The sequence below is a fragment of the Argentina anserina genome, chromosome 7 (genome assembly GCF_933775445.1).
Source record: "Argentina anserina chromosome 7, drPotAnse1.1, whole genome shotgun sequence".
Taxonomy (NCBI): Eukaryota; Viridiplantae; Streptophyta; class Magnoliopsida; order Rosales; family Rosaceae; genus Argentina; species Argentina anserina.
The window spans coordinates 9,807,965-9,831,962 of NC_065878.1; the positions used below are offsets into that span (position 1 = coordinate 9,807,965).

Genomic DNA, 23,998 nt, shown 5'->3' on the forward strand with positions numbered 1-23,998 from the left:
TGAGACAAACGTTTTTAGACTTCCGTCTCGTCCTTATAAATTTTGGGACATGATCGGAGTTTCGGTTTTTTATGCCCACCGCCATAGTACTTAAGTTGTTCGCGTTGGGCACTCACTTCTATACCAATTGGCTATTGTTCCAAGCCGGGTCGGGTTTGGGTCTTGTTGAACTGTAAGACCAAAACCGGGTTAAAACTCAAAGCTCAAGATAAAAACCTCAGAAGCTTCTTCTTCTTCTTCTTTTTTTTTTTTACACTTGGCCTTTGTTTACAAAACATAACAAATTCGTCAGAAGAAGAAGAAGAAGAGAGATGAGCAGGGCTTGCAGTCTCTTCCAACTATGGCACAGCCCGCCAAACACCAGATTAGTACTCTCCGTCTCCAAAGGTTTGCAGTTTTGCCTCATTCCCTATCTCTATGTATCCTCTTTCCTTATTTTATGGTATTGAATTTGAAAAGGCACCAAACTTTTTATCTGGGTTGGCCTTGAGAATGCCTTGTTCGTGATTTTGCGGCCAGGTTTTGAACTTGATGTCAGAAATTGCTTCTTTTTGGTGATTATGGTACTGGGTTTATAGCTTATATGAGTTCTGGACCAATTACAAATGCAGGGCAATACTTGATACCAACTGCTAGAAGTTATCCGGGTCTGTGCTACTGTAAGGGTTTACAGACTTCTAGAAGTTTTAAAGGGAAGCTATGTACCCACTGCCCAGATTAAGCAGCAAACCTGAGGTGCTTTTTCCTATTTGGAGGTGATATCGATTTTGTTTCATGTTCAGTAGCAACATAAATAATTTCAGCCATATAGGTGATGCAGTGAATCAATTTACGTTGTTTCGTTACTGGTGTCATTCATCATGTACACAGCAATATAGGTGAAAGTGTGAGTTGAAACAATGCATACAATTATGGATAGAGGATCACTAGCAGCTTTTCTTGCTGGTCAATATATCTCTATTTCATTTACTTTTACAAAAGGGCAGTTGTATACGATAGAATGTGGTTCATTTCTTCTAAATTGTTCGTTTCTCCGAAGTAACGGTCAGATATGAATAGTGCCGGCGGTAAAGAATCGCCGTTTTCTGCCGGATGTGCGAAACACGTGAGAATCATTTGCTAAACACACCTCGGTTTCTGCATTTGGATTCGGCGGTAAAACTCAGCCCAACTTATCTTAATGAAAGATATAGTGAAACTATATAAAATGTCCAGCCCAATTAGTTTTAGCAGAGATTCCATCTCTAATGAGTTTTACCAACTTATTAATGAACTATAATGACCAAAAAAATAACTTATTAATCAACTAATAATTTTGCCAAACGTTGTCCATTCAGGATAAAATGGTAAAGTTTTAATTGAGCAAAACAAATGATTTGAGCATCCTTGCAGTAAACCCAAATGGAGAAGTAAAGCAAAGTACACTGCTGCTAAAGAACAATTTAAAGTTTGAAATTGCAATAGCACCAGAAAAAGTGTGGTAGATGTAGTCCCTGATACAAGTCATTTAACACAAATTTTACCATTTTACTTCACAAATCATTGTCCTTTTACTGTTGAAAAGGAGGCCCATTCTTTCCTGTCATCCCACTTCAATCCTCACAAAAATCCTAAAATTCAAACACAAATCTGGACAGATTTTCCACTGAGATTGCATTGAGAGGACAAGTTCCTATGGTCCTTTACTGAAAAGGCCAAAGTAAGCTATGAATAATGTGAAGCAAGACAATAGCAAACAAGAGAATTGTGAGCTGAGGTGAAAGAACTCCTGATGTAATCCAAAGCACATTGAGAGGTTGAACTCTAAAAGAACCTATAACAGGACATAAAAACGTATCAAACGATTGAATATGCTTGTAATCATTTACCCTGCGCGTCATTGTATTCATTTGCAAAACTTTGAATCATATGTTGGTGACACTAAAGTTGCAGCATGCAGTGATACAGATACAATGAGTAGCATAAGACTTTGTCATCACAGAGTGATCACGTCAAAAAGCCAGACCCATAAAAAAGATGCAGCGTGGAGCTCTAACATTTGCATAGTAACAACTACAAATGGTTGTCTATGTCCAACATCAATAAGAGGCTTGAAACTTTGGAGATTCAAGTAAGCCTCCAATAGAGCTTGTAATCTCTTGCACACTCACTAAAGTAACAAAAACTCATTAGGCGCAGAATTTGAAAAGATGTGAAGCACAACTATCAGCAGAATCTCTTAAATTTTCTAGAGCACAACAGTATATCATCCACATTGAAATTCTCCAAACAAAACCAACTGACAGAATTTTCCCTAGTTTCAATCTTTCCATCTAATTTGACCAGGTATCATGAATCAATAGTTCCATAATGTTAAAAGCCTAATTGTCTGTTTATGAATTTAAAATTGAAAAGTTATTACTATGCATTGTTGAAGCAAAATTAGAAGGATCTTCCCAAACCACAACATACATATATAAACATACAAAAACAGGAGACACATAAGCATTATATTTCCAGAAACTCAAGAAGAGTCTCTTCAGAAACATCTTACAAAACACAGCAGCAGAAGGTTAGATTCGAGCAATCAGCTACAAATAGGGCAAAGCACCAACCCATTCTCATTACACTCGGGACACCTCACCACCACCGTGCCGGCGCCTCCTCCTCTCATCCCCACCGCCTCCTCCTTCACCACCAGCACCATCTTGGAGCTCCCATTGCACTGAAAACACGGCAAGAACTTGGCTTCCCCGCACCCTTCGCAAACCGACCCGGCCCGCTTCTTGGGCAGCCCATCTAGAATCTGACCCAACAAACCCTCCTCCACGATCTTCAAAACTTGCTCGGATCCACCCACATATCTTCCCTTGACAAACAACCTGGGCGGCACCGCCGCCTCTTTGTCTTTCCCCTCCATCAAATCGCTCAGCTCTTCCCGGAACCCCCGATCCATCGACACGTCACGCTCGCAGACCATCACTCCGAGATTCTCGACCGCCGACCGCACCGCATTACACGCCTCGAAAGTCTTCCGAACTCCCCGCAACGACGTCGTATATAGCACGACCTTGCTCTCTCCGCCCGGAGGGCATATCCTCTCGAACCGGTCCAAGACAGACCGGCTAACCCGGTTCGGGTTGGAGTTCTCTTGATCCGCGGTTCTCGGGGTCCGGATCGAGAACGGCTTGGGCGGCGGAAGAGGCGAGAAGCGGAAGCTTTCGGCGTCGAGGCCGTCCATGAGCTCCCATGAGTTAATGACTTCGGGGTCGGACCGGAGGGGCTTCGGGTCGGACCAGAGGGACCTGGGCTCGGAGAGGGGGGCCGGGAAGATGGAGCCGAATGTGAAGCGGGGAGGTGGGGTGAGGGGGGTAGAGGTGGAGGAAGGGGGAGGGTCGAGTGTGAGGAGGCCGTAGGTGGAGGAGGTGAGGGAGACGATGTGGTGGCTCAAGGCGGAGCTGCCGATCTGGGAGAAGTCATCGTCATGGTTGAAGAGATTGGAAGAAACACAACCCATGGTGTTGCTTTCTGAGCTCGGAAAAAAAAGAGTGGAAGAAAGGAGTGAGAGTGAGAGTGAAGAAGAAGAAGAAGAAGAAGAAGAAAGCAGAAGAAGAGGAGGTTGGGAGCGTGGACTTTTTAGATCCCTTAATAATTTTGAATTTTGAAAAGAGAGAGAGAATGGGGATTTTGGGGGGGTTGGATTTTGAAATGGGGATGGGGACGGTAGACACGAGGGTTTAGAATCCGGCGGATGGATCGTGCGAAACACGTGAGCATCATCGCTATTTCATTTTCATTTTCATTTTCATTTTGTGGGTTGCTTTTGTGTTCCGGCGACCTGTAGCCGCTGTCGCGTAACTCAAAAGACCGAGGAGATTCGAAGCCAGCGCCTCCCCCTTGTATATCAAAACCCCGATTAGGTAATCTTTCAAGTCCTCCGTATGGTGCTTCTGTTTATGCAAACATATGATCCTGATTTTGATATTCAATTGTCAATGAGCAACTGAATCTGCGTTCTGGAACTTCTTGGAGTCTAGGATACACATTCTGGAAACGAGAGGCAGCTGAGATTCTTTCCGTTGATAATCTGTTGTAAAGATACAAAATCAGTTCAAGATTAACCATTGATATTTTGAGTTTTTACATGTCTAGATTTTACTAAGAAATGGTTCACCCGATGTCAGGACATGCTTAAGCAACACCTTTTCAGTATGGAAGAGTCATATCCTTTGCAAATAATTGGTCTCTGTACATGTCAGAGACGTTTTACTCAAGATTAACTTGATGCCCAGAAGATTCTGCACCAGGGTTGGAGAAGGAGGAGAAGATTTCTACAAAATCAAACATGCGCCTTCTCTTATTATCACAAATTTTAGAGGATGAAGCAGAATTAGAGGAAGTTGCAGGTGCGGCTCAAATAGTTTCGGATCAAGGTGGTGACTCTCATCAAGATTCAACTGCGGACGGTATGTGACTAATCCACTCAATCGTAATATATATAACCTTTTGTATATTTTTTTTTCCAAATCATATCATAACCTTGTCTAACTTTGATTGATATATTCCTGCTGGTATTTCTTGATTATGAGCAGCTCCTCCTGGTCATGACTCTCACATGAAACTATTTAATGTGGTAGAAGTTGCGTTGTTCATCAATTAACCGTTGTTTCTTGCGTACCAGGTTTATGTATTTTCCCTGAAGAACCAAAATTTGGTGTCAAGAGTCAAGACAATCAAAAATTATATCAAACTCTTGGCTCCGGATACGGACAAAACCATCGTGGTTGTTCCACAAAATCTCACTTCTTTCGCGAAGTGCCTCATAAGTGAGATGAGATCACCTGAAATTACTTGGAGATTTTCCGGGTGAAGTTTTGAACTGCTTAGTTTATTGTTTGAATTGACTGTTCTTAAATGTGATTATCCTCTTTTAACCCCAGTATCAGAAACATGCAGACAATAAGTAGACAATGCTATAGTGAATAGCCTGCTTTGTTTATTTGTCTTCCATGACAATTGATGTGATCAATTGCTTAGTATTAACTGTAGTATTGCAGTTCTGATGAGAAGGTTTCATGCTAAATTAGATATATATACAAATGTGATGCGTTATGGGTAGATTCTATTTAGAGAGGCCCAACCAGCAATATTTGTATCTGAACTTGAGCTGATGAAAACAAATGACAGTTGCATATATATGGCCTCTTTTTATACAAGTCAGCTAGCGATGAGGTGGACTCTGTATCATGGGTCCGCTGAGACTAGTTTCTGTAGTTTCTGCTACAGAGGTTTTTCTTTTCATCTGATTATGTTGTTGACCCAAGTTCTGAGGCTTTGGAATGGGGTGGTGTACTTTTAATTAATTGTCTGATTATGTTTGCTGTGTATTGATCTTTTGTATATCTGTCAAACGTATGTGATGTACTCTTTCATAGTATTATCAGGTTGATGTTGCATAGCTTATGTACTTGCTTCATCCATTTCCACCCTTTTCTTGCACATAGCTAAATGTTGCATTGCTTGGTATTCCCAAATTTCTTGTGCTTGCCACGGAAAATTCAGTGTTGGCAAACTTGTTCCGATTTCTGGATTTCATGGTTGCAACTTGTATGAATAGGAATTAGGAACTATCCAAGTGATATTTAACTTGGTTTAAGAATTGAAATTTCAATGAAACCCAAATGGATGCATTAATTGAATTCATGTATGAAATATTTGTCAAATATCACTCCATGTCGGCATCGCGGGGTTGCTCCACTTGCTCCATCCCTTGGTAAATTTGCTACACAATGTCAGGAGGAATATGAAGTTGGTCAACTATTCTGCCATTCCGGAATATGAAGGAACATATATTCACAAACTGAGTACTATGTAATACTTTTACCTTAATTTCAGAGTGGATTACATTTTCATAGGTCAAGGACTCGACGTTCCGTACCCTACGATGTAACCAAAAAAGAATACAATGCATGTACAATCAGGATGTACAAAAGCATAGTTCAAACTTCAAACTAAAAATTTACTGTGGATTCGTCTATTGTTTACTTTACTGTTTCAAACTTCAAGCTCTATTCTCCAACTCTTTCAGTGCTTCCCACAATTTTTTGTCACCAAAATCTTGAATAACAAAAGAAGCTCCAGCATCTAGCAGTAAACTTTCAGGGTTCCGTGTGCCAAGACCCACCACCGGCATTCCAGCTTTTACCCCAGAGACAGAATCCTTCACAAGCAAATACAAAACAATGAGTGCATACTTATACAAAGTTTTACATTATGATATAGAGATGTGGATGCAAAGCACAGTCATAGGATGCAAACCTCAAAGACGAAAGCATGTTTGTGTGAGACATTAAGTGCTTGAAGAGCTTTCAAGTTAGGGTCAGGAAATGGTTTTGCTCGTTCACATTCATTTGCAATAACAACTTCAAAGAAACAGTGCTGATACTAATAGCTCGCCATTTGGTCTTGGTGCATTTGTCACTGCAGCCCGTTTCAAGCCTTGGTATTCAATCCATTCTCGCAGCATATGTAAACCCTTCATAGGCTCTAACTGTTCAGATGCCAATCTGCATAGAACCACTCGATTAAACATGTCAAAATGTGTGTCTTTGGAAAAGAGAAACCGAGATGGATTGAGCATTTATTGTGCAAATAATATAGAATACTCACCCTAGTCCTTATCGGGGAAGATGGTGTGGTCAATCCTTATAAGATGGTAAAACTTATCCTCCATACTGCAAGGAAGTATCTACAATTACCTTCGAAACATGTCAGTCCTTATCTTCAAAAAACGTTCTTGGTCTTTGGAGACCCCAATTGGGAAAGAGAACATGACAAAGCTCCTCATTATGCATCCCACTGATATTCTCAATGAAAAATTCCTCAGTGATCGGCACCCCACCATTAAAACCTACCTGCACACCATAGTATCAGCTTGCAAACCTAAAAGTGTGTTTATATGTGTGTGAGGGAGATATATATAATGGAGAGAGAGAGAGAGAGGGAGAGACAAGATCTTACTTCTTGAAGCATTTTCCGGAAAGCATAATAATTGAGCGGATCTGAATCACACAATGTTCCATCTATATCAAATGGAATGGCTTCAAGGGGAGCTACAAATGCTAAAGATCATTTTCTGTCATAACATAATGGGAGGTGATCCAGCATTAGAACAATAACAATTGAAAAAAATAAAGAGATGGAAAGATAATTCTTGTCAAGTAGCAGGCCTGCTGGAGGGAAAGAATAGACTGAGCAGATACAAGTCGCAGATCAACCATTATAAAAATGCCGAATGAGATAACTTGCTCCCTAGTACTTGGAGGTTGTTCACCTTGGTCACTACTCACTCACTACTCGCTACTTATTGTTCCAAACCGGGTCGGTTTTAGGTCTGTTTTTTACTGAAAGACCAAAACCGGGTCATAACTCAAAGCTCAAGATAAACCTCTACTCCAAAAACCTCGGAAGCTTATTTCTTTTTTTCACTTGGCCTTTGTTTTGTACCCAACCAAGTGCGTCAGAAGAAGAAGAAGAAGAAGAGATGAGCAGGGCTTGCAGTCTCTTCCAACTATGGCACAGCCCACCAAACACCAGATTAGTACTCTCCATCTCCAAAGGTTTGCACTTTTGCCTCATTCCCTGTCTCTATGTATCCTCTTTCCTTTTTTTTATGTTACTGAATTTGAAAAAGCACCAAACTTTCTATTTGGGTTGGCATTGAGAATGCATTGTTCGTGATTTTTGCGGCCAAGGTTTGAACTTGATGTCAGAAATTGCTTCTTTTTGGTGATTATGGTACTGGGTTTATAGCTCATATGAGTTCTGGACGAATTACAAATGCAGGACAATACTTGATACCAAGTGATAGAAGTTATCCGGGTCTGTGCTTCTGTAAGGGTTTACAGACGTCTACATATGAAGTTGTCAAGGGAAGCTATGACCCACTGCCCAGATTAAGCAAGAAAGCAAACCTGAGGTGCTTTTTCCTTTTTGGTTGTGATATCGATTTTGTTTCATGTTCAGTAGCAACATAAATACTTACAGCCATATTGGTGATGCAGTGGACCAATTTATGTTGTTTTGGCCCGTTACTGGTGTCATTCATCATGTACACAGCAATATAGGTGAAACTGTGGATTGAAACAATGCATACAACTATGGATAGAGGATTGGTAGCAGCTTTGCTTACTAGTCTTCAATGTTGATATATCACTATTTCATTTACTTTTACAAAAGGACAGTTGTATACCATGCAGTGTGGTTCGATTCTTATAATTGATATGCATTGAAATGGCTTAAAGTTCCTGAAGTTGGCTTGACAGCTTGGGCAAGTTTGAAATTGTTGGATCTTCATAGGTTTTTGTTGTTGTGCAGTTATTATTCATGTTACTTTGATAATCTAGATTGACAGAAATTGAAGTACATCTCTCTCACATTTAAATAAGCTTTATTATATCAGCTTGTTTTAACTTTGTTGTGCATTGCATGCCTTTTGCATTTGTCTGTTGTTAATATTTCTTGATACCATACTATTGGAAGGAAGACATGGTGATATTGTGTCTCAATTTTCTAAATCTAGGAAAAAACCCCAGAAATACTCGGAAGGTATTGGTGCATTTCAAAAGCTACCAATGGTAATGCCAGCTGTTGACATTCAGTATTCAGCACTAAGGAAGGCTAAGAGAATTGCACCAACAAAATGTAATTGCAACTCGCAGTAGTTTATATTACTGGTGACCAAGTCTACATTTTAAGATACATCGGTCTTTAATGCTATTTTGATATATTTTGTTCTTGATCCAGCGTTGCCAATCTTCTCTGCATTTCATAGGACAGAAATAATTTGGAAAAATTGACACTTGCTGTCCTTTCACTTCTGCCAACTGCAGTACTGTATGTCCATGATCTTTCTGGAGAATGTGGAACCTCACCTTCTGATCAGGTATTGTGTGGTTTTATATACTACTGTTGAATCCAATACAAGATCGTAATTATGCTGATATTTTACAGCTTAATCCATTATGTTATAATATTTGGTATGCTTTATTGTTGCTGTTCGTTTTAGTTCATGACTGATGTGGGATGTGGGATGCTTGTATTTATTACATTGCGACACAGGGAACTATAATATTTGACTTTCCGTTCCTCCAAAATGATTTTGAAATAATTCATTTAATTATATGCCTCATTAATTTGGTAACCATCTGTGGCTTGATGTTGTGTTGAAATGTGATCTGTAGCAAAAGTCTCCGGTGCTGTTTGCTACTGATACTGGTGATGATAATGATTTTAACCTGGAAAGGTACCTGAAAATGGGCCCTGAGGGAGCTCTTCCTGTTTCAGTAAAAAATGAAGTAGGGCTCCCAGAGGTAATCTTTACTATTATGATTTTACTGTTTGTCAGTCTATCGTAGTCAGTGCCTTTATTATAAAAGGGCCATCAGCTTGATATCTACTATCAGTGTTGAAGCTATCTGATAAACTCAGTTTGTGCTGCCTTTATATGTTACTCTACGAGGCAGTTATGAAAATTCAGAACCCCTGATTGGCACCTTGTGAATCCAAAATGCTCTCCCTTTTGCCGTCTTGAACAAACTTGTTGCTTACTATTACAGTTACATATTACGCATTAAGGAAAGCACAATTTATGTAATTTTAAATTTAGTGATTAGCGTTTTTTGCACTGCAGTTGAAAAGAAGAGTGCATGAACTGCTGAATGCCCAAATGACCAGGATCCAAAGTCAGGAAACCATCCAAGAAACCCGTCAAGTCACAACTTGATAGATCATTTTCTAAGTTCGGTTATTGGTTGCTGCTGGATGAAAGTAACGATCAATATCCATAATTCTCCATTCCCAAGAATGAGAAGCCACTGTGAACACTAAGCTGGTGGTTTGTGAGAAGCTGCAAATCTAGAGCTTGCAAATGCTTGCCCTTATAGGCGCTGAGTTTTCAGATTGCTATGCCATTGTGAAGATCTATTTCGCAACCGAGATGACATATAGGAGCTGGCTAAATGCATCAAGTGCTGCATTAACCTCCTAATCATGCTTTGACGATAAACAACCGTAAATTAGGTATTTATATTTTCCTGCTTAATTGGTGAACAAGTTGTGTCAAAAACAGTTGCCCGCATTTCACATGTAAAGTTTTTTTTTCTTTCTGAAAAAGTAAATATACTCAGGAGGCATAAGGTATGAGCTTATGCACCTTTTGTATTCCTGAGATGTATTACTATACACTATATTGAAATATATCTTTTAACAAAATTGTGTGCCTTCTGGGAGTGAATTACCCCAGCAGGGTTTATAATCTCAGTGCTGAACTGCTGATTTGTTCTTGTTCTGGAACTATGTATTGCCTTAGTACCGTTATAATGGATTGGAGATCGCCGCCGAATATTATCTTTATAATTTGCCTCAGTGTCACATTATACTCTGGATTGTTGCATAACTTGCATTATACCTCTGGATCTTCAGGAACAAGTTCAGACCCTGACCACCTATGGTGCCCCATACCTTATAATCTTAAAAGGATTAAATACTTGTGACACCCTATACTTTAGGTGTAAAAACAGTTTTATCCTTCTACTTTCAAATTTAATCTGTATATCCTTTAACTCTTATTTTTTAACAGTTTTGTCATTTTACTTTCAAATTAAACTTGTATATCCTTTAACTCTTATTTTTTAACAGTTTTGTCCTTTTTTTTAACAGTTTAGTTAATTCCGTTAGTTGACTGTCAAAAAATTTCATTAAGCCGTTAAAATACCTAGAATACCCCCAATTCAAATGAGATTTTTTTTTCTTTCTTTTCTCATGCCTTTTTTATTTTCTCTTTTGGTTTTTCTTGGTTTTAAATTTAATTCATCATATGTGCTATCCAATATATATAATTGTAATCAACATAAATTATCAAATTAATTGTAAACAAGAGGAGAATTAATGACAATTGCTTAACATCAAGTTGGGAATAAATAATTTGAAACTATTTTTGCATCAAAGTATGGATATGATAGTAGAAGTCTTTTTTGTCTTAGCATTATAGAAATTAATCAAAATATGTTTGTAGAGCATCATAATATAAAAGAAGTTTATAACTGGATTTGAGTACTAACACTCACATCTCATTTTAGGCATTATCCAATTGATTATAAGATGTTTACAATTAATTTGATAATTTGTGTTGATTACAATTATATGTATTTGATAGCACATATGATGAATGAAATTTAAAAACAAGAAAAACAAAAAGAAAGACCAAAAAAGAAAATAAAAAAGGCATAAGAAAAAAAGAAAAAAATATGATTTGAATTTGGGGTATTCTAGACATTTTAACGGCTTAACGGAATTTTTTAACGGTCAACTAACAGAATGGACAAAACTGTTAAAAAATAAGAGTTAAAAGATATACAGATTAAATTTGAAAGTATAAGGACAAAACTGTTTTTACACCTAAAGTATAAGGTGTCACAAGTATTTAACACATCTTAAAAATAACCTCTGTCGGAGATTTCCTGGTTTGGCTCAGCTTGAAACGCCCACATTCCAGTTGTAGAAGGCAAATTGTTTGTTCACAGAGACCAAAAGCAGTTATGTAAATATATTGCAACATTTTTCATGTACTTTATGAAGCGATAAAGGAGAAACTGGAGCTTAAAAGTTAGACTGAACTAAGATCTTGGATATGTAGTACTGATGTTAAGTACGGAACTCAACCGGTCCAGAAGTGTCAAAGACGGAAGTACATTTCATGGACTATGTCAATGGATTTGATTTAATCAAAGTTGTGATATCACAATAAAACAGTCGAGAATTGTTCAGAATGATGGTGTAAAGTGCTCACTCAAGTTCAAGAAGTTGACAACTCGAGCAGCAATCGCCAGCAAAACTTGTCTGCATTTAGTTTTTTTGGCACTGTTTTTGGCCTTAATAGAGACCTTTCTGGAAGGTAAATTCACTATTTTGTAATCACACGAAGATGTAATGTCGTAGGGCACTAAGGACTTCAATGTTGTGGGAAGGCTTACAGGGGAGAAAAACAGTTGACCTAAACATGCAGAAACAAAAAAACTCAGATGTTCTCAATTTTTCTTGTTTACTAGTCTAAAAGAATGTCATAATTTCAATCAAATTAATAATGTCATACATTATTTTCTTGGGTTCTAATTTTATAAAGACGAGCTTGAATCCAGCAAGGGGACGCCAGCGAGTTCTAAATAATAAAGAACACATGCACCTAGCAAAAACAAGGAGCCTAAAAACACCAACTAAGAAGCAGAACTAGAACACTTGGCAACCACCAAGCCTCTGGGTTTACACAGCACAAACTACATACTACATTTTCTTAAGTCGAGAGCTTTACGGTTCTCCAAAAAATGCAACATCTCTTCCGTGCCTCATTAATTTTGGAAGGGTGATTACATACAACCAAAATCTGGTTCAGAAGCTTATTGCTGATAATACTTGCTATTTCTCTTCGTAATACTGATGATGCCCGTTGCTCTCTTTGGCCATGCTTCTTTCCTTCTTTCTTTCTTCTTTCTTTCTTTCTTTCTTTCTTTCCCTCTTTGCTTCAAGCTCTCTGAATTTTGCTGATAATGCTTCTTGCCCTCTTTGTATTGCTGAATACACTTCTTGCTCTCTTTGTACCCCCATGCTACTTGGCATTTGTATCTATCAAACGATTTCTTCCTGCTCAGTCAAACCTATTAACTAATTTCGAGACTAGCTACCATTCGAAGAACTCAGATGGGTACAAGTCCGGCAGTGCTCAAAGGCTGTTTTGTGTTATTTAAACATGGCATGATTGATTCTGTCAATACTGATATCAGATATGGGTTCAATGGGTTGATCATCACCAGTCATTTGGCCAGAGCTTGCAGGATCCCTACTAAACTCATCTGCATAAGAATTCAAATGAGTTGATTACCTGAAACAAAGACTCAAAACTTTATTCAGATAAAAAAGACAATTACCACTCACCATATACTGTATATATGGAGGATGGGGGAGGGGTGGACATAAAGTTGAGGCCACAATAAAATACCAAGGCCAGAACCACTGTCATCATTGCGTAAGCTGGCACGGCCAATGCCCAATACCTGAAAACAAAACGCCATGAATCTCAATAATAAGCCAAAGTGTGAGAAGTCACACAGAAATGCAAATCAGAAATCACATAGTGAGTTGGTTGGAGACAAAAAGTATACTTCCACATCAATCGTTATGAAAACATTAATGGCGCGGAATATCAATGAGATAAGATGATAGTTGTATATCTAATGAGTCTACATAATAATTATATCAGCAGAGTAATGCTGGTTGTGATACTAGTTGTATATAACTATGAGTCTACAAATCTTATATTTTTCAACTAATCTATCTGACTTGGGTAGACACAAGGTTGAAGAGACAAAAAAATTGATCCAGATAACTACATGAGCAGATAACTTCCAAATTTTCTCAACTATATCGAGCAATGTTCAGGTTGGCCCTCGCAGTCCAGTAAAAGCCAGCAAGTTCCACCACCTATAGTTGAAATTATTGCTGACCTACATTCACAGACAATGGATGGCAGTGTGGGTCGATGCCAAAAATTCAGTAAGGCCATTTTTCTGCTGTGCCTCAAGATACATAATTTTTTCTGCACCCCGATGACAACAAAACATGCAGCCTCGAATGCAGTCTCCATAAGATGCATCTTGCAATAAGCCGCACTGCCAGTGCAGTCTGAATTCCCGCACTTACCCTCATGAACAACCAGTCCTCAAAGCAGCCAGTATATCTGAACATTAATCCAGCTAACCAATACCACTGAACAAAACAAGAAACTGCACACTCCTTTGATTCAACACCCTGGTCAGGTTGGTCCTGCAAAGCTCTAATAATTGATGGTTCATCCAAATGCTATTGGACAGCAGTATCCTATATCTCACCTTTTTCCAATACCAGCTATCAGGCTACCAACAAGGATATTGATAAGTCATATAAATTGGTTGCAGACACTTCAGAATCAAAAAGTCTTCAAAGCAAATAAAATTTGACCATAAAGAAGCACGTCTTTGTAAGCGGGGGGTCTAAATTTGTCAAATATGTTCTCTGCAGCTGATTCGTCCAAAATCAGAAGGCATGCATCACCATAATGAATAAATTTTTCTGAGTCCGAGTTCCACTTGATGTGAAGCTTGATCTAATGCCACAGTTCCTGATCCCAACACCTTACCAGAGCAACAACAAGAAGTCAATAAGCCCCAACAGATGCTTCGACCAGATTACAAGTGAACCACTTATTTGATACAGCAGTTTCTAACTTGAACACGCACCACTATGCTTGGTACATACAAAGCTTCCTGCTCTTACCTAAAGTGCACAAAATCTTTAACATAATTCGGGTCAGGCCAGAGAATCTGCAGAGCATGAGCTCTAATGATTCATGTAGTGTATGCAAGCTCTTGTCAGTGTAGTCAGTAAATAGACGACAATTTTGTTGCTCATAACAATTGAGTTTGAACAACCTTCATCTATGTCTTATTGGCCTGAGCTAAAGATGAAAGGAAGACAATATGCATCATTAACTGCGTCATAATCCGAATCCTAGACTTCAGTACATTATGTATGTTCGTTTAAGTACTTACGAGTACTATAGAATTAAAATCAAAGAAAGAAACAGGAACATCATAGTATCAAGTAAAACCCAAAAACAGATGAAGGAAACGAACGAAACTGACCTGCTGGGGTAGTAAAAGATTCCAATCCAATGTAGCCAAGACTCGGGCACGTATGCCCAAACCAACAGAATAACTGCTCAAAACACAAAAAACTCATATCAAAAAAATAAAAAAAAACCAAACACAATAGTTGCTACCCAAACTAAAACCAAGAAAACACAGAAAACCATAAACTTGAGAAATGGACCTGTAGCCACAACAGTGGTGATAGAACCCACAAAGCCATAGACCTCGGCAGGTTTGGGGCCATGAAACCCAGAAGCCTTAATATCAGGATCTGCAAAGGACACAGTTGCCTCCCTCCTTTTCTTTGACACACTCAGAATTCTCCTGGGACTGCAGACAGAGTATGACTCTTCCATCCCCTAATATGTTTCTGGAATTCCAATACAGGATTGAGAATCCACATGCAATAATTTACCCAGCAAGAACGAGAATGCAAATTTGGTATGCAAAGTGCTCACCAATCCAGAAAAAGGAAATCGAGTAGCGAGATTGATGCGAGAGAGTATCTCACCGGAAGATAGCCCGTTGATCTCGTCGTCTTCGAACTCAATCCCTCCAATTCCAATCGCACTCCAGGAATCTGTCCATTCGAGAAAAAAAATAGCTGATTTGTGATTCTAGCAAAGTTGTATTGTGGTTGTGCGAGAGATGAAAAATCGAGTATGAATTGATGATATTACAGAGTTGGGTGCGAAAGAAAGACCTTGTAAGAGGAATGAGAGAGGAACAAACATAAATTATCAGTATTAATTATTATCGATATATTTTGTTTTTTTAGAAGATAACCATTAGGTAGCAGTGTAGCACATTAATTTTGGAGGTTAGGCAAATTTAAGATAAATTTTTATATGGTACTTTAGTATCACGTGTCAATATATAGTGGTCATTTTTGCCTGTTATATTTTGACACGTAAAATTATTACACTAAAATAATTTAACATATATTTATTATTTGTGAAATCACTTTCATATGTATTGATGATTTTAAACTAGAATTTCGGGTTTAGAATTTAGTGTTTAGTATACTGGTGTAGAATGTAGGGTTTATGGTTTAAGGTTTTAGAAAGAAACCCAAAATGAATTTTGAAAAAAAAAATTAAATATAATTTTTCTAATTATTCTTGCATATTAAATTATGATTAGAATGATTTACCATTAAGTATTGTCACGTGGTACTATGGTAGCACTGAAAATTTATCTAAATTTATATCCTCTTTTAATTATCCACATATCTCTAACCTATAAAGTTATTCACGTATTCCTAGCCTATACCCAAAAAAAATCATGTTGTTGCTCCTAATGTTTTTCTGTAGTTAAGAAATTAATCTAATAAAAAAAGCAATAATGTTAATATATAGAAATTAACGTCATATTGTTTTAGGATGAAAAATTGTGTATTATTGAATGATATGGGGGCCTATATATAGGCATTACAAAACCACAATCCCGTAGGATTCGGAGTCCTAATCTATTACGGAGATGCTAATCTATCTCCTAACAGAAAACCTATTAGGCTAAGACACATACAAGGGTAGAATAGTAATTCTCCCGGACCACTCCCCCTTGTGTCGCATGCCTAGGTTGCATGGTGCACACATCGTTGCCTCGGTAAAAACCTTGTCAAGCAAAACAAAAACCTCTTGGGTAAAACAAAAGCTTGATCGAAGGGAAAAAGAGCACAACGCACCGTCTACATTTGATAGCATCATGTGAGCTAGACTCCCCCTGAAGTCTACGAAACAACTCCCCCTGATTAGTGCCATAATCATGGAGTACAAAGAACAACGTATACAACGTTCATTACATGCTTCTCAAACGTAGTCTTGGGCTAATGATTAATCATTAATCTAGCCACACATCCTTAGATCATCCATGCTATACTTAGCCAAACTTAGATCTTAGGAAACAAGATTGCATAACAACTCAAAACAAGAGTTTGCAATGAAAATCAAATTCTCGGGTAGAATGACCTTCACTCACTTAAACGGCCATAACTTCTTCGTCAAAGTAGGTATCAGCGAACCGTAAAATGTTCTGAAAATTAGACACCCGTGTCTTTCCAGTGACATAAGGTTCACAACCTCATCCGATCGGAGCTGTTCACAATGCTCTGTCGAAGTTGACTGACTTGCAAATTTCCGGACAGGACTGTCCTACTTTGCTAAAACGGTCATAACTCACTCAATATGATAGCTATGAACGAATGGTTGATGTCCATGGAAAGTAGACACATAGGCCTTTCCAACGGTACCAATTTTACCATATTTCATCGAGCGAGCTGTCTTGTAGGTCTCGTTGAAGTTGACCTACGAAACTGGACAGATTCTGATTTGTCACATTTAATGTGTCTTTCGCGAAAAGAATGGGGGAATGGACCAATGAAGGACTGATTTTGGTCCAAGACGGAACCGTACGCATCCTCTACGCTACCAGTGTCGACTGCTACACCAAGGCGTACGTTGATGTTGCTGGAGCTGCTGGCGGTGTTGGTGTGGATAGGATTTGTGTTGGTTCACTAAGTGTAGAACTAAACCCATGTCAAAGAAGCAATGCAAGTCCAATGACAATGCATAGGCGCATAGCTAATCACGTCATAATGAAAGCAATAGTGTCCCAACAACACTAACATGTATGAATGTATAGCTCATTGAATGTCTTCATCATCTATACTTAGACGGAATAGAGAATTAAGAATTAGCTTCATATGAACACATATGGGTATGAGTTCTTGCAACCGATTGTACTACGTTCTCTCGAACGTCGCAATCTGATTACATAAGCTCTCCGTGGTCTGGAGGCATTTAAAGTCCCTCGGGCACTCTCATATCTGCGTCAAGATCCCTTTACAGATATTCTATGACCACTATCATATGCTGCAAATCAGTTTTCATGGACACTACTACTGATCAAGTAGCGGAAAGCAATTATGTCAATAACGAGATAATATAACTCATCGTAGTCAATACTAGGATAATGAGACAATCTTTGCGCCATAAGTCCTGCATATATGGCATGACTTCATCTTTCTCATTACACTTACGAACAACGACCAACATAACAAGTCTAGTTCAGCCTGTATTGATTCTTTCCACTTCGGTCAAGTTGCTCATCGTTGATGCTTTACAACGGAATAAGAGCATAAGCGAATACATCATCAATCATGGGAGATCAATCCATTAAACACACGCGCGCGCTGTATACGATCAATTCGTGAGATTTCTATTCTTCTCTAACATCAACAAAAGGAGTCTGTAGCGTCCCACAGAAACTTAGTTGATACACATGTTTAGAGAATATCTCTTGATGATGGGCGAAATACTTGTGCCTACGCACTTCGCTTCTTTCTAGTTTTGATTCTAGAGAATAATGGTCTCCCCCTCATCTAGGCAGGAGCCAAGACCGAAGCTATGACCCTTACTAGTCCATCTTTGCGTTTGCCGCCCTTGTTTTGTGGTGCAATGCCACGGGCGCCGACAACACCACAGCGTACGATGGTGCCATCGCCGGCTTCCTTCCCACTGTCAGGGATGGTGCCAACGGTGCTAGGACCAGGTCATATGAAATTCTCTCATATTCTGAGAGTCCCAACCTTACCGGCACATCACAGCATTTATGTGCGATCTCGTCACTTTCGCAATATCGGTAAAGTCATTGGGCATCGAATCTTTGACTTTCTGGATGTCGATAATGCGTTGCACATTTGCTCACTTTGAGTAGTGCGGGATCTTAATAAGACATAGTGCCACACCACGTCAATTCCTGGCGTTAAAACCAGAATGGGAGCATTCCATATCTCCCCCTAACGACGGGAAGTATGTCTCATCAAAGTGACCGTCTGCTAATATCGCAGGATAGAGATCAACGGTTGTAGATTGGAAATAGCGGACAAGTGTTGGTGATTCATAAATCATAACCAACCAGAATACTTAATCGTTTCAAGTAGACCCATTGAGATAACTACAATAGAGGCACATAAATAACTTTAACCAAATAGGCGTTAGTGAAAAGAACGTCGGGATCGTATCCAGTGACCATCTGGTACGCACTAAACACTTGGCAAGTTGTGGGTCTGAAACGAATAAGTGTCGCTGCATGCAACATCATTACATATCTCCTTGCAAAAATCGGCAGGTTAGTACCCATAACCAAGTCCGAGCTCTGCTAGATCGTGCAGTGAATGAACATGAGGAATAATATGTTCAACGACGATCCCAGTAGACATGTAAAACGAAATCATCAAAGTCGTGGGGGTGAACTCTCCAATGGTATCCATTCAAATAGATTTAAGAGGATAGGAAGGGTGGTGAGCCCTTAGGATGATGATCATAGCTAAAAACTTTAGCGAATGCAGCGTTTCTTGTGGAAAGCAAAGCGACGTGTGACCAACGCGTCGATGCTCTTAACCTATGCCATAAAAATACCGAAAAATGTCCGTATTCGATTGGATAGGGTCCACTAATGTCACCTTAAATACTTTGTAAGAATGGAATGTTCTCGGTTGGAGCCTTAGCAAATAAGGACTTCCTTGAAATCTAGCAAAAGAACAAGCTTTGCAAAATGAGCGATGGGCATCAGAGATTACCATGGAGGCATTAGAAAACACGGGAGGCATCACAAAGCTCCTGTGAAGGAGGGGATGCCGCCACCAACGGCCTTAATGCCATGGAGCCGCCTAAATAGGCAGGCTCGGCCTCACCGTGCATGGCACGGATAGGCTCGGCCTCACCATGTGGAGCATGGGTGAGGTGGTCCTCCAATCGCTTCGTGAACATGAAAAATAGATGATAATGTGAATTTCAAAGAACTCGAATCATCATATCTTGTTCAAAATGACCAAAAAACGATCATGTCAAAACCGAGAAGACAGTAAAACCGAACCCATGATTCAAAGAATCTTGAGTTACATAAAGCTACTGCTGCACGCAAGCAAAACGATGTCTGCATGCTAACAAAGCTACTGTCGAAGCTTGAAAAAGATACTGTCAATGAAATCTGACAGATTTTTTCCTCTCCATTCTTAACACAAATATCAAGATGGAAATCCATCATTGGCATGTATGGCCTTTAAAACTTAGCAAGGCACGAAGATATACAACACAATCTCCGCACGAGATCCGTAAAACAACTACCTGCGCCGTAGGACAGTGTGGGTGGTTAAGCAATTAGCAAGACACTCGATTTCACGGCGGGACATTCTCAAAATGAAGATTAAGAGAGTCAACAACGCGGTGAACTTCTCTACACAATACGCCGTAGGATATTGTAAGAGAGGGGATTGAAACAAATGGCAATCCCATCGAATGTATCACATGGCAATAGAACTACATTCTTCAACTCAAGAGTTGGAAAAACATGGTATTGGAGCAGTTGAATACCAAACGATCTGGGTTGTAAAAACCATCCAATTGGTGCGGGTGGTCACCAATAATAATAAAATCATTTGAGCTATGAAACGACTTGGAGAAAACCGGAAAATTAACCGGAAAACCATGTCAATATAACTCAAAACCGGCTGAAATTTGGACTGGGAAAACTTGGTAGCAAGAACTGCTGAAATATGCGGAAAACATGACGAGAAACGACGGAAAAAAATCGTCGGAAAAACTCGTCGGAAGCCGGCGGCACCGAGTGCCGGAAAACTGGCCGGCGGCGGCCGGAGCCGGCCGCTATGGAGGCCGTAACTTCAGGTCCGACAGGGAAAGCCGTCCGGAACAGGATGGCGGTGCCGGAAACGCCGGAATATGGCCGGAAGGCGGCGAATACGCCGGTAAAACGTAAAAAAACGTTCCGGAAACGCCGGAACAATAACCGGGAAAAACGACGTCAATTTTGACGTTCCGAGGTCCGTTTTCCAAATTTCAAAGTCCAAAATCACAATGTAGTGCTATTGGGGTCCCATGTAACCCAAAAGCGGCCAATTTAAAAACCACGTGAGTTGCAAACGTTGACCATGCATGCTAAGCCAAGGCAAATAAAATTCTCACGAGTCCAAGAAAGACGAGAATTTTTATAGAATATGCCAATATTTAATACAACACAACCAAACTTCCAATTCCAATAGACGACTTAAGCTAAAGTCGAACAAGAAACATGGCAATGCCAACGTCATACTTGAAAAATAGTAAGCAGAAGACATAGTCAAAATAGAGTGACTAATCAAAAGTCCGTAGCAACAAAATCTTGCATATCGGATTGGGCGGAGCCTTAGCCTGAGGCTCAAAAATGTTTGCTTACTTGAGAATGGAAGAATGTTACTTTTCCATCTCCAAAATTCCCTCAAGAAATAGATACAGGTGCCAAAAAGGGCATGCGTTTCTTAGATGTGGAGTATGCATCAAGGTCAACTCTGATAATACAACGTCATAGACGTTCATTAAATCACTTTAAGTGTGTCCCATAGAATTCTTTATTTTTGGGATCTTTTGTCAGCAAATAGTGCTGCATCAGAGTAATGAATCAACTCAAAGAAATGAGTACGTAGACCTTGGGATTATCGTTTATACGCATGAGTTTAAGAAAACTCAAACATTCAAATAACAGTCGCGATGGCGACGCATCCATAAGAAACGAGGGTTGTATAGGTTTCGAATAATCGAAATATTCAAGTATGTAACCGGAATTAGAAGGGTTGTGATGTATATGGTCACAAAATAATCGATGCATATCGGCGATTCTCATGATCGCACCCAAAACAGCGGTGCACTCAGGCAACCACACGAAATCGATATCTTCCTTTTTAAATAATAACGTGACTCCCCCAGGACCGTCACACGAAAAACGTCGACCAAGAGGGGAATCATATCCCTCTTTGGTCTCATCGGCGTTATAAGAAAGGCCGGAAAAGAAGACATGAAAAAAGCTAATAGCACCCGATAATTTATATATATATCTTCAAAAGCAGCAACTTTAAGAAAAACATACTTGTTGGTCTGCCAAATAGACCGCATATAAGTAAATTGCTCTGCAAATCGATCGTCATGCATGAAGTTGCTTGTTGAATTCCTTTTCGATCTTCGTCCGATGACATAAAATCTTGGGAGGGTACGATCAAAATCGTATGTAGATGACAAAAGTATCATCCATCTCGGCATGAATGTCATCACCATAGTACGACGAGTGATCACTTTTCCTATGCAAGCACGTGAAACATAGTTAGAAAACGAAAACGTGCAAATTAAACGATTTAATAAGCAATAGGAAAATAAAAAGGAAAAAAGAGAAATAGTTTAAAGGCCCAAAAGGGTAGAGAAGACGGGAGTAGCTTCTCTTGAGCGAAGAGTTTGCTTGTGCAGTTCGCGTTCATTGCGTATATATGCGGGAGGAGCAATTTTGAATCCTCTGATGCGGGGATTTTCGGGGCAAAAAGATGTTTTTGCGGAGCGAATGTGGAGGATACCCTGCGGGGCTGCGGAGGCTGCGTGCAGGGGCAGCAGGGGGGACTGCAGGGGTGCGTGCAGGGCTGCGTGCGGGGCAGCGTGCGTGCGTGCAGGGCTGCGTTGCGGGGGCTGCAGGGCAGGGCAGCGTGCGGGGCTGCGTGGGTAGCATGCAGGGGCTGCGCGCGGGGCTGCGGGGGCAGCACGCAGGGGCTGCGCGCGGGGCTGCGGGGGCAGCACGCAGGGGCTGCGCGCGGGGCTGCGGGGGCAGCACGCAGGGGCTGCGCGCGGGGCTGCAGGGGCAGCATGCAGGGGCTGCGCGCAGGGGTTGCGGGGCTGCGTGCAGGGCTTGCGGGCAGGGGCTGCGGGCAGGGGCTGCGGGGGGGGGGGGGCTGCGGTGCGGCGGCAGCGATGCGGCGGCTGCAGGAGGTGCGCCGGCGAGGAGATGCCGGAGCTTGGAATCGACGGCGGCCGGCGGAGGAGAGAGAGAGAAAAAAAAAATAGGGCTCTAAAAGTTCAGGGTTTTAGAGCAACGTGCTGATAACGTGTTTCAGGATGAAAAATTGTGTATTATTGAATGATATGGGGGCCTATATATAGGCATTACAAAACCACAATCCCGTAGGATTCGGAGTCCTAATCTATTACGGAGATGCTAATCTATCTCCTAACAGAAAACCTATTAGGCTAAGACACATACAAGGGTAGAATAGTAATTCTCCCGGACCACATATGAAATTATATATTTATTAATTATATTATTATATCTTCGCTTCTAACAAGTACACGCTTCTATATATATCTATATATATATATATATACTTCGTTTCTGCGCACCCTTACTTAATTTCATGCAGCTTAAGAGAGAATATAGAATCGAAGAATAAGAAGCCAAAGTGAAGAGAGGGACTTGGACACGTTTATAACTCAAGAATGAGAGATGTAGTTGTGAATGGCTGTGAAAAGTGTCACATAGTTTAACCTTCTACATTCGACAAATGTTCTCATGAAAATTGATGATGTAGAATCCAATCACAACCAAACAAATATTTGAAGAAGTCTTGGAACCAAGAAACATGCTTATATACTTGTATTTAGAGGTACACATTTTTTTTTAAAGGAGAGGTACACATGTTTGCATAAGAGGAAGAAGAAAAAAAAATCAATTTTGTCCATGCATTATAGTGTCTCTACAAATGTGCTATACCACTGGTCCAAAATGAAATTAGAAGAGTGATTTCTTAACTGTATTTTTTTTAGGGGAATGAATAACTTCATTTGGAAATAGCCATGCACGGCCACAATGACCAAACAAATGAAGTGACAGAACCACTCCAAATGTAAGCTACACTAAGCAAATAATGGTGCATGAAGCGCTTATTAAACAAACCAAAAGTCTGAATAAAACAAAAACGTCCAAAACAAGCAGACATAACTAGAAGTAAATGCAAACAAGGTAAAATAAAACTTCAGTGATCCTAGAATCATAAAAACACCCAACTCAAGCCTAGGCCATCAATTGGGTACTCTACATTGGATGCTTCCAAAACTAGAGCCATGAGTGGCAAAGTTGTGCAAGACCCGAAATAAATATGTCTAAAGAGAAATGAGCCAAACCGTGTTGGGCTTTAATGAAAAGCTCAATAGGCTGGCCCATTGCCCAAATTAGGGGTGGGTATAAAAAACGGAAATCCCGATCCCGTCCCGTTTCATAATAGTAGGATGAGACGTGAGACGAAAAATTTATGTTCTTAATAACTCCAAAATTATATCAACTCAAATAATAATGGTAAATTATAATATTTTGAACATAATATGTATTTTTTGTTAAAATTTCATTATTGAATGTTACTTTGTTAATAAAAAAGTAAAAATATAGGTTTTTATTTAACTTCATAGGAAGGTGGG

The 23,998-nt window shown here is 39.8% G+C and overlaps 3 protein-coding genes, 1 long non-coding RNA gene and 1 pseudogene across 4 annotated transcripts in view; 2 read left to right on the forward strand and 3 right to left on the reverse strand.

Annotated features, from left to right (window-relative positions):
* Positions 1-5,252, forward strand: part of LOC126803270 (phragmoplastin DRP1E-like) — a 40,830-nt gene extending 35,578 nt beyond the window's left edge. The window contains exon 16 of the mRNA XM_050531059.1: positions 5,212-5,252. Coding sequence (XP_050387016.1) covers positions 5,212-5,238 — 27 coding nt within the window. The 3' untranslated portion in view covers positions 5,239-5,252. The remainder of the gene's footprint in view (positions 1-5,211) is intronic.
* Positions 2,433-3,524, reverse strand: LOC126803273 (uncharacterized protein At5g39865). The gene has a single exon (XM_050531064.1). The coding sequence runs from the start codon at positions 3,494-3,496 to the stop codon at positions 2,567-2,569; it is 930 nt and encodes a 309-aa protein (XP_050387021.1). The 5' UTR covers positions 3,497-3,524; the 3' UTR covers positions 2,433-2,566.
* LOC126803276 (uncharacterized) lies at positions 3,810-5,145 on the forward strand. The gene is made up of 3 exons (XR_007673092.1): positions 3,810-3,899; positions 4,017-4,445; positions 4,661-5,145. It is a non-coding gene; the product is annotated as an uncharacterized LOC126803276 (long non-coding RNA).
* Positions 5,253-6,040: 788 nt separating the features above from the next.
* On the reverse strand, positions 6,041-8,206 carry LOC126803274 (haloacid dehalogenase-like hydrolase domain-containing protein Sgpp; annotated as a pseudogene).
* A 3,890-nt stretch (positions 8,207-12,096) lies between these two features.
* On the reverse strand, positions 12,097-15,378 carry LOC126803275 (phosphatidylinositol N-acetylglucosaminyltransferase subunit P). The gene is made up of 5 exons (XM_050531065.1): positions 15,176-15,378; positions 14,899-15,087; positions 14,712-14,784; positions 12,967-13,085; positions 12,097-12,884 (listed from the first exon to the last, which is right to left on the reverse strand). Exons 2-5 carry the CDS (start codon positions 15,071-15,073, stop codon positions 12,772-12,774), a joined length of 480 nt encoding a protein of 159 aa, XP_050387022.1. The 5' UTR covers positions 15,074-15,087; positions 15,176-15,378; the 3' UTR covers positions 12,097-12,771.
* Between the last annotated feature and the right edge of the window lie 8,620 nt (positions 15,379-23,998).

Excerpts from the sequence above, each read along its gene's own strand:
- LOC126803273 (XM_050531064.1), bottom strand. The coding sequence starts at position 3,496 with ATGGGTTGTGTTTCTTCCAATCTCTTCAACCATGACGATGACTTCTCC.
- LOC126803275 (XM_050531065.1), bottom strand. The coding sequence starts at position 15,073 with ATGGAAGAGTCATACTCTGTCTGCAGTCCCAGGAGAATTCTGAGTGTG. Across the intron at positions 14,785-14,898 it reads CACCACTGTTGTGGCTACAG|TTATTCTGTTGGTTTGGGCA; the intron begins GTCCATTTCTCA and ends TGTTTTGAGCAG. Across the intron at positions 12,885-12,966 it reads CTCCATATATACAGTATATG|ATGAGTTTAGTAGGGATCCT; the intron begins GTGAGTGGTAAT and ends ATTCTTATGCAG.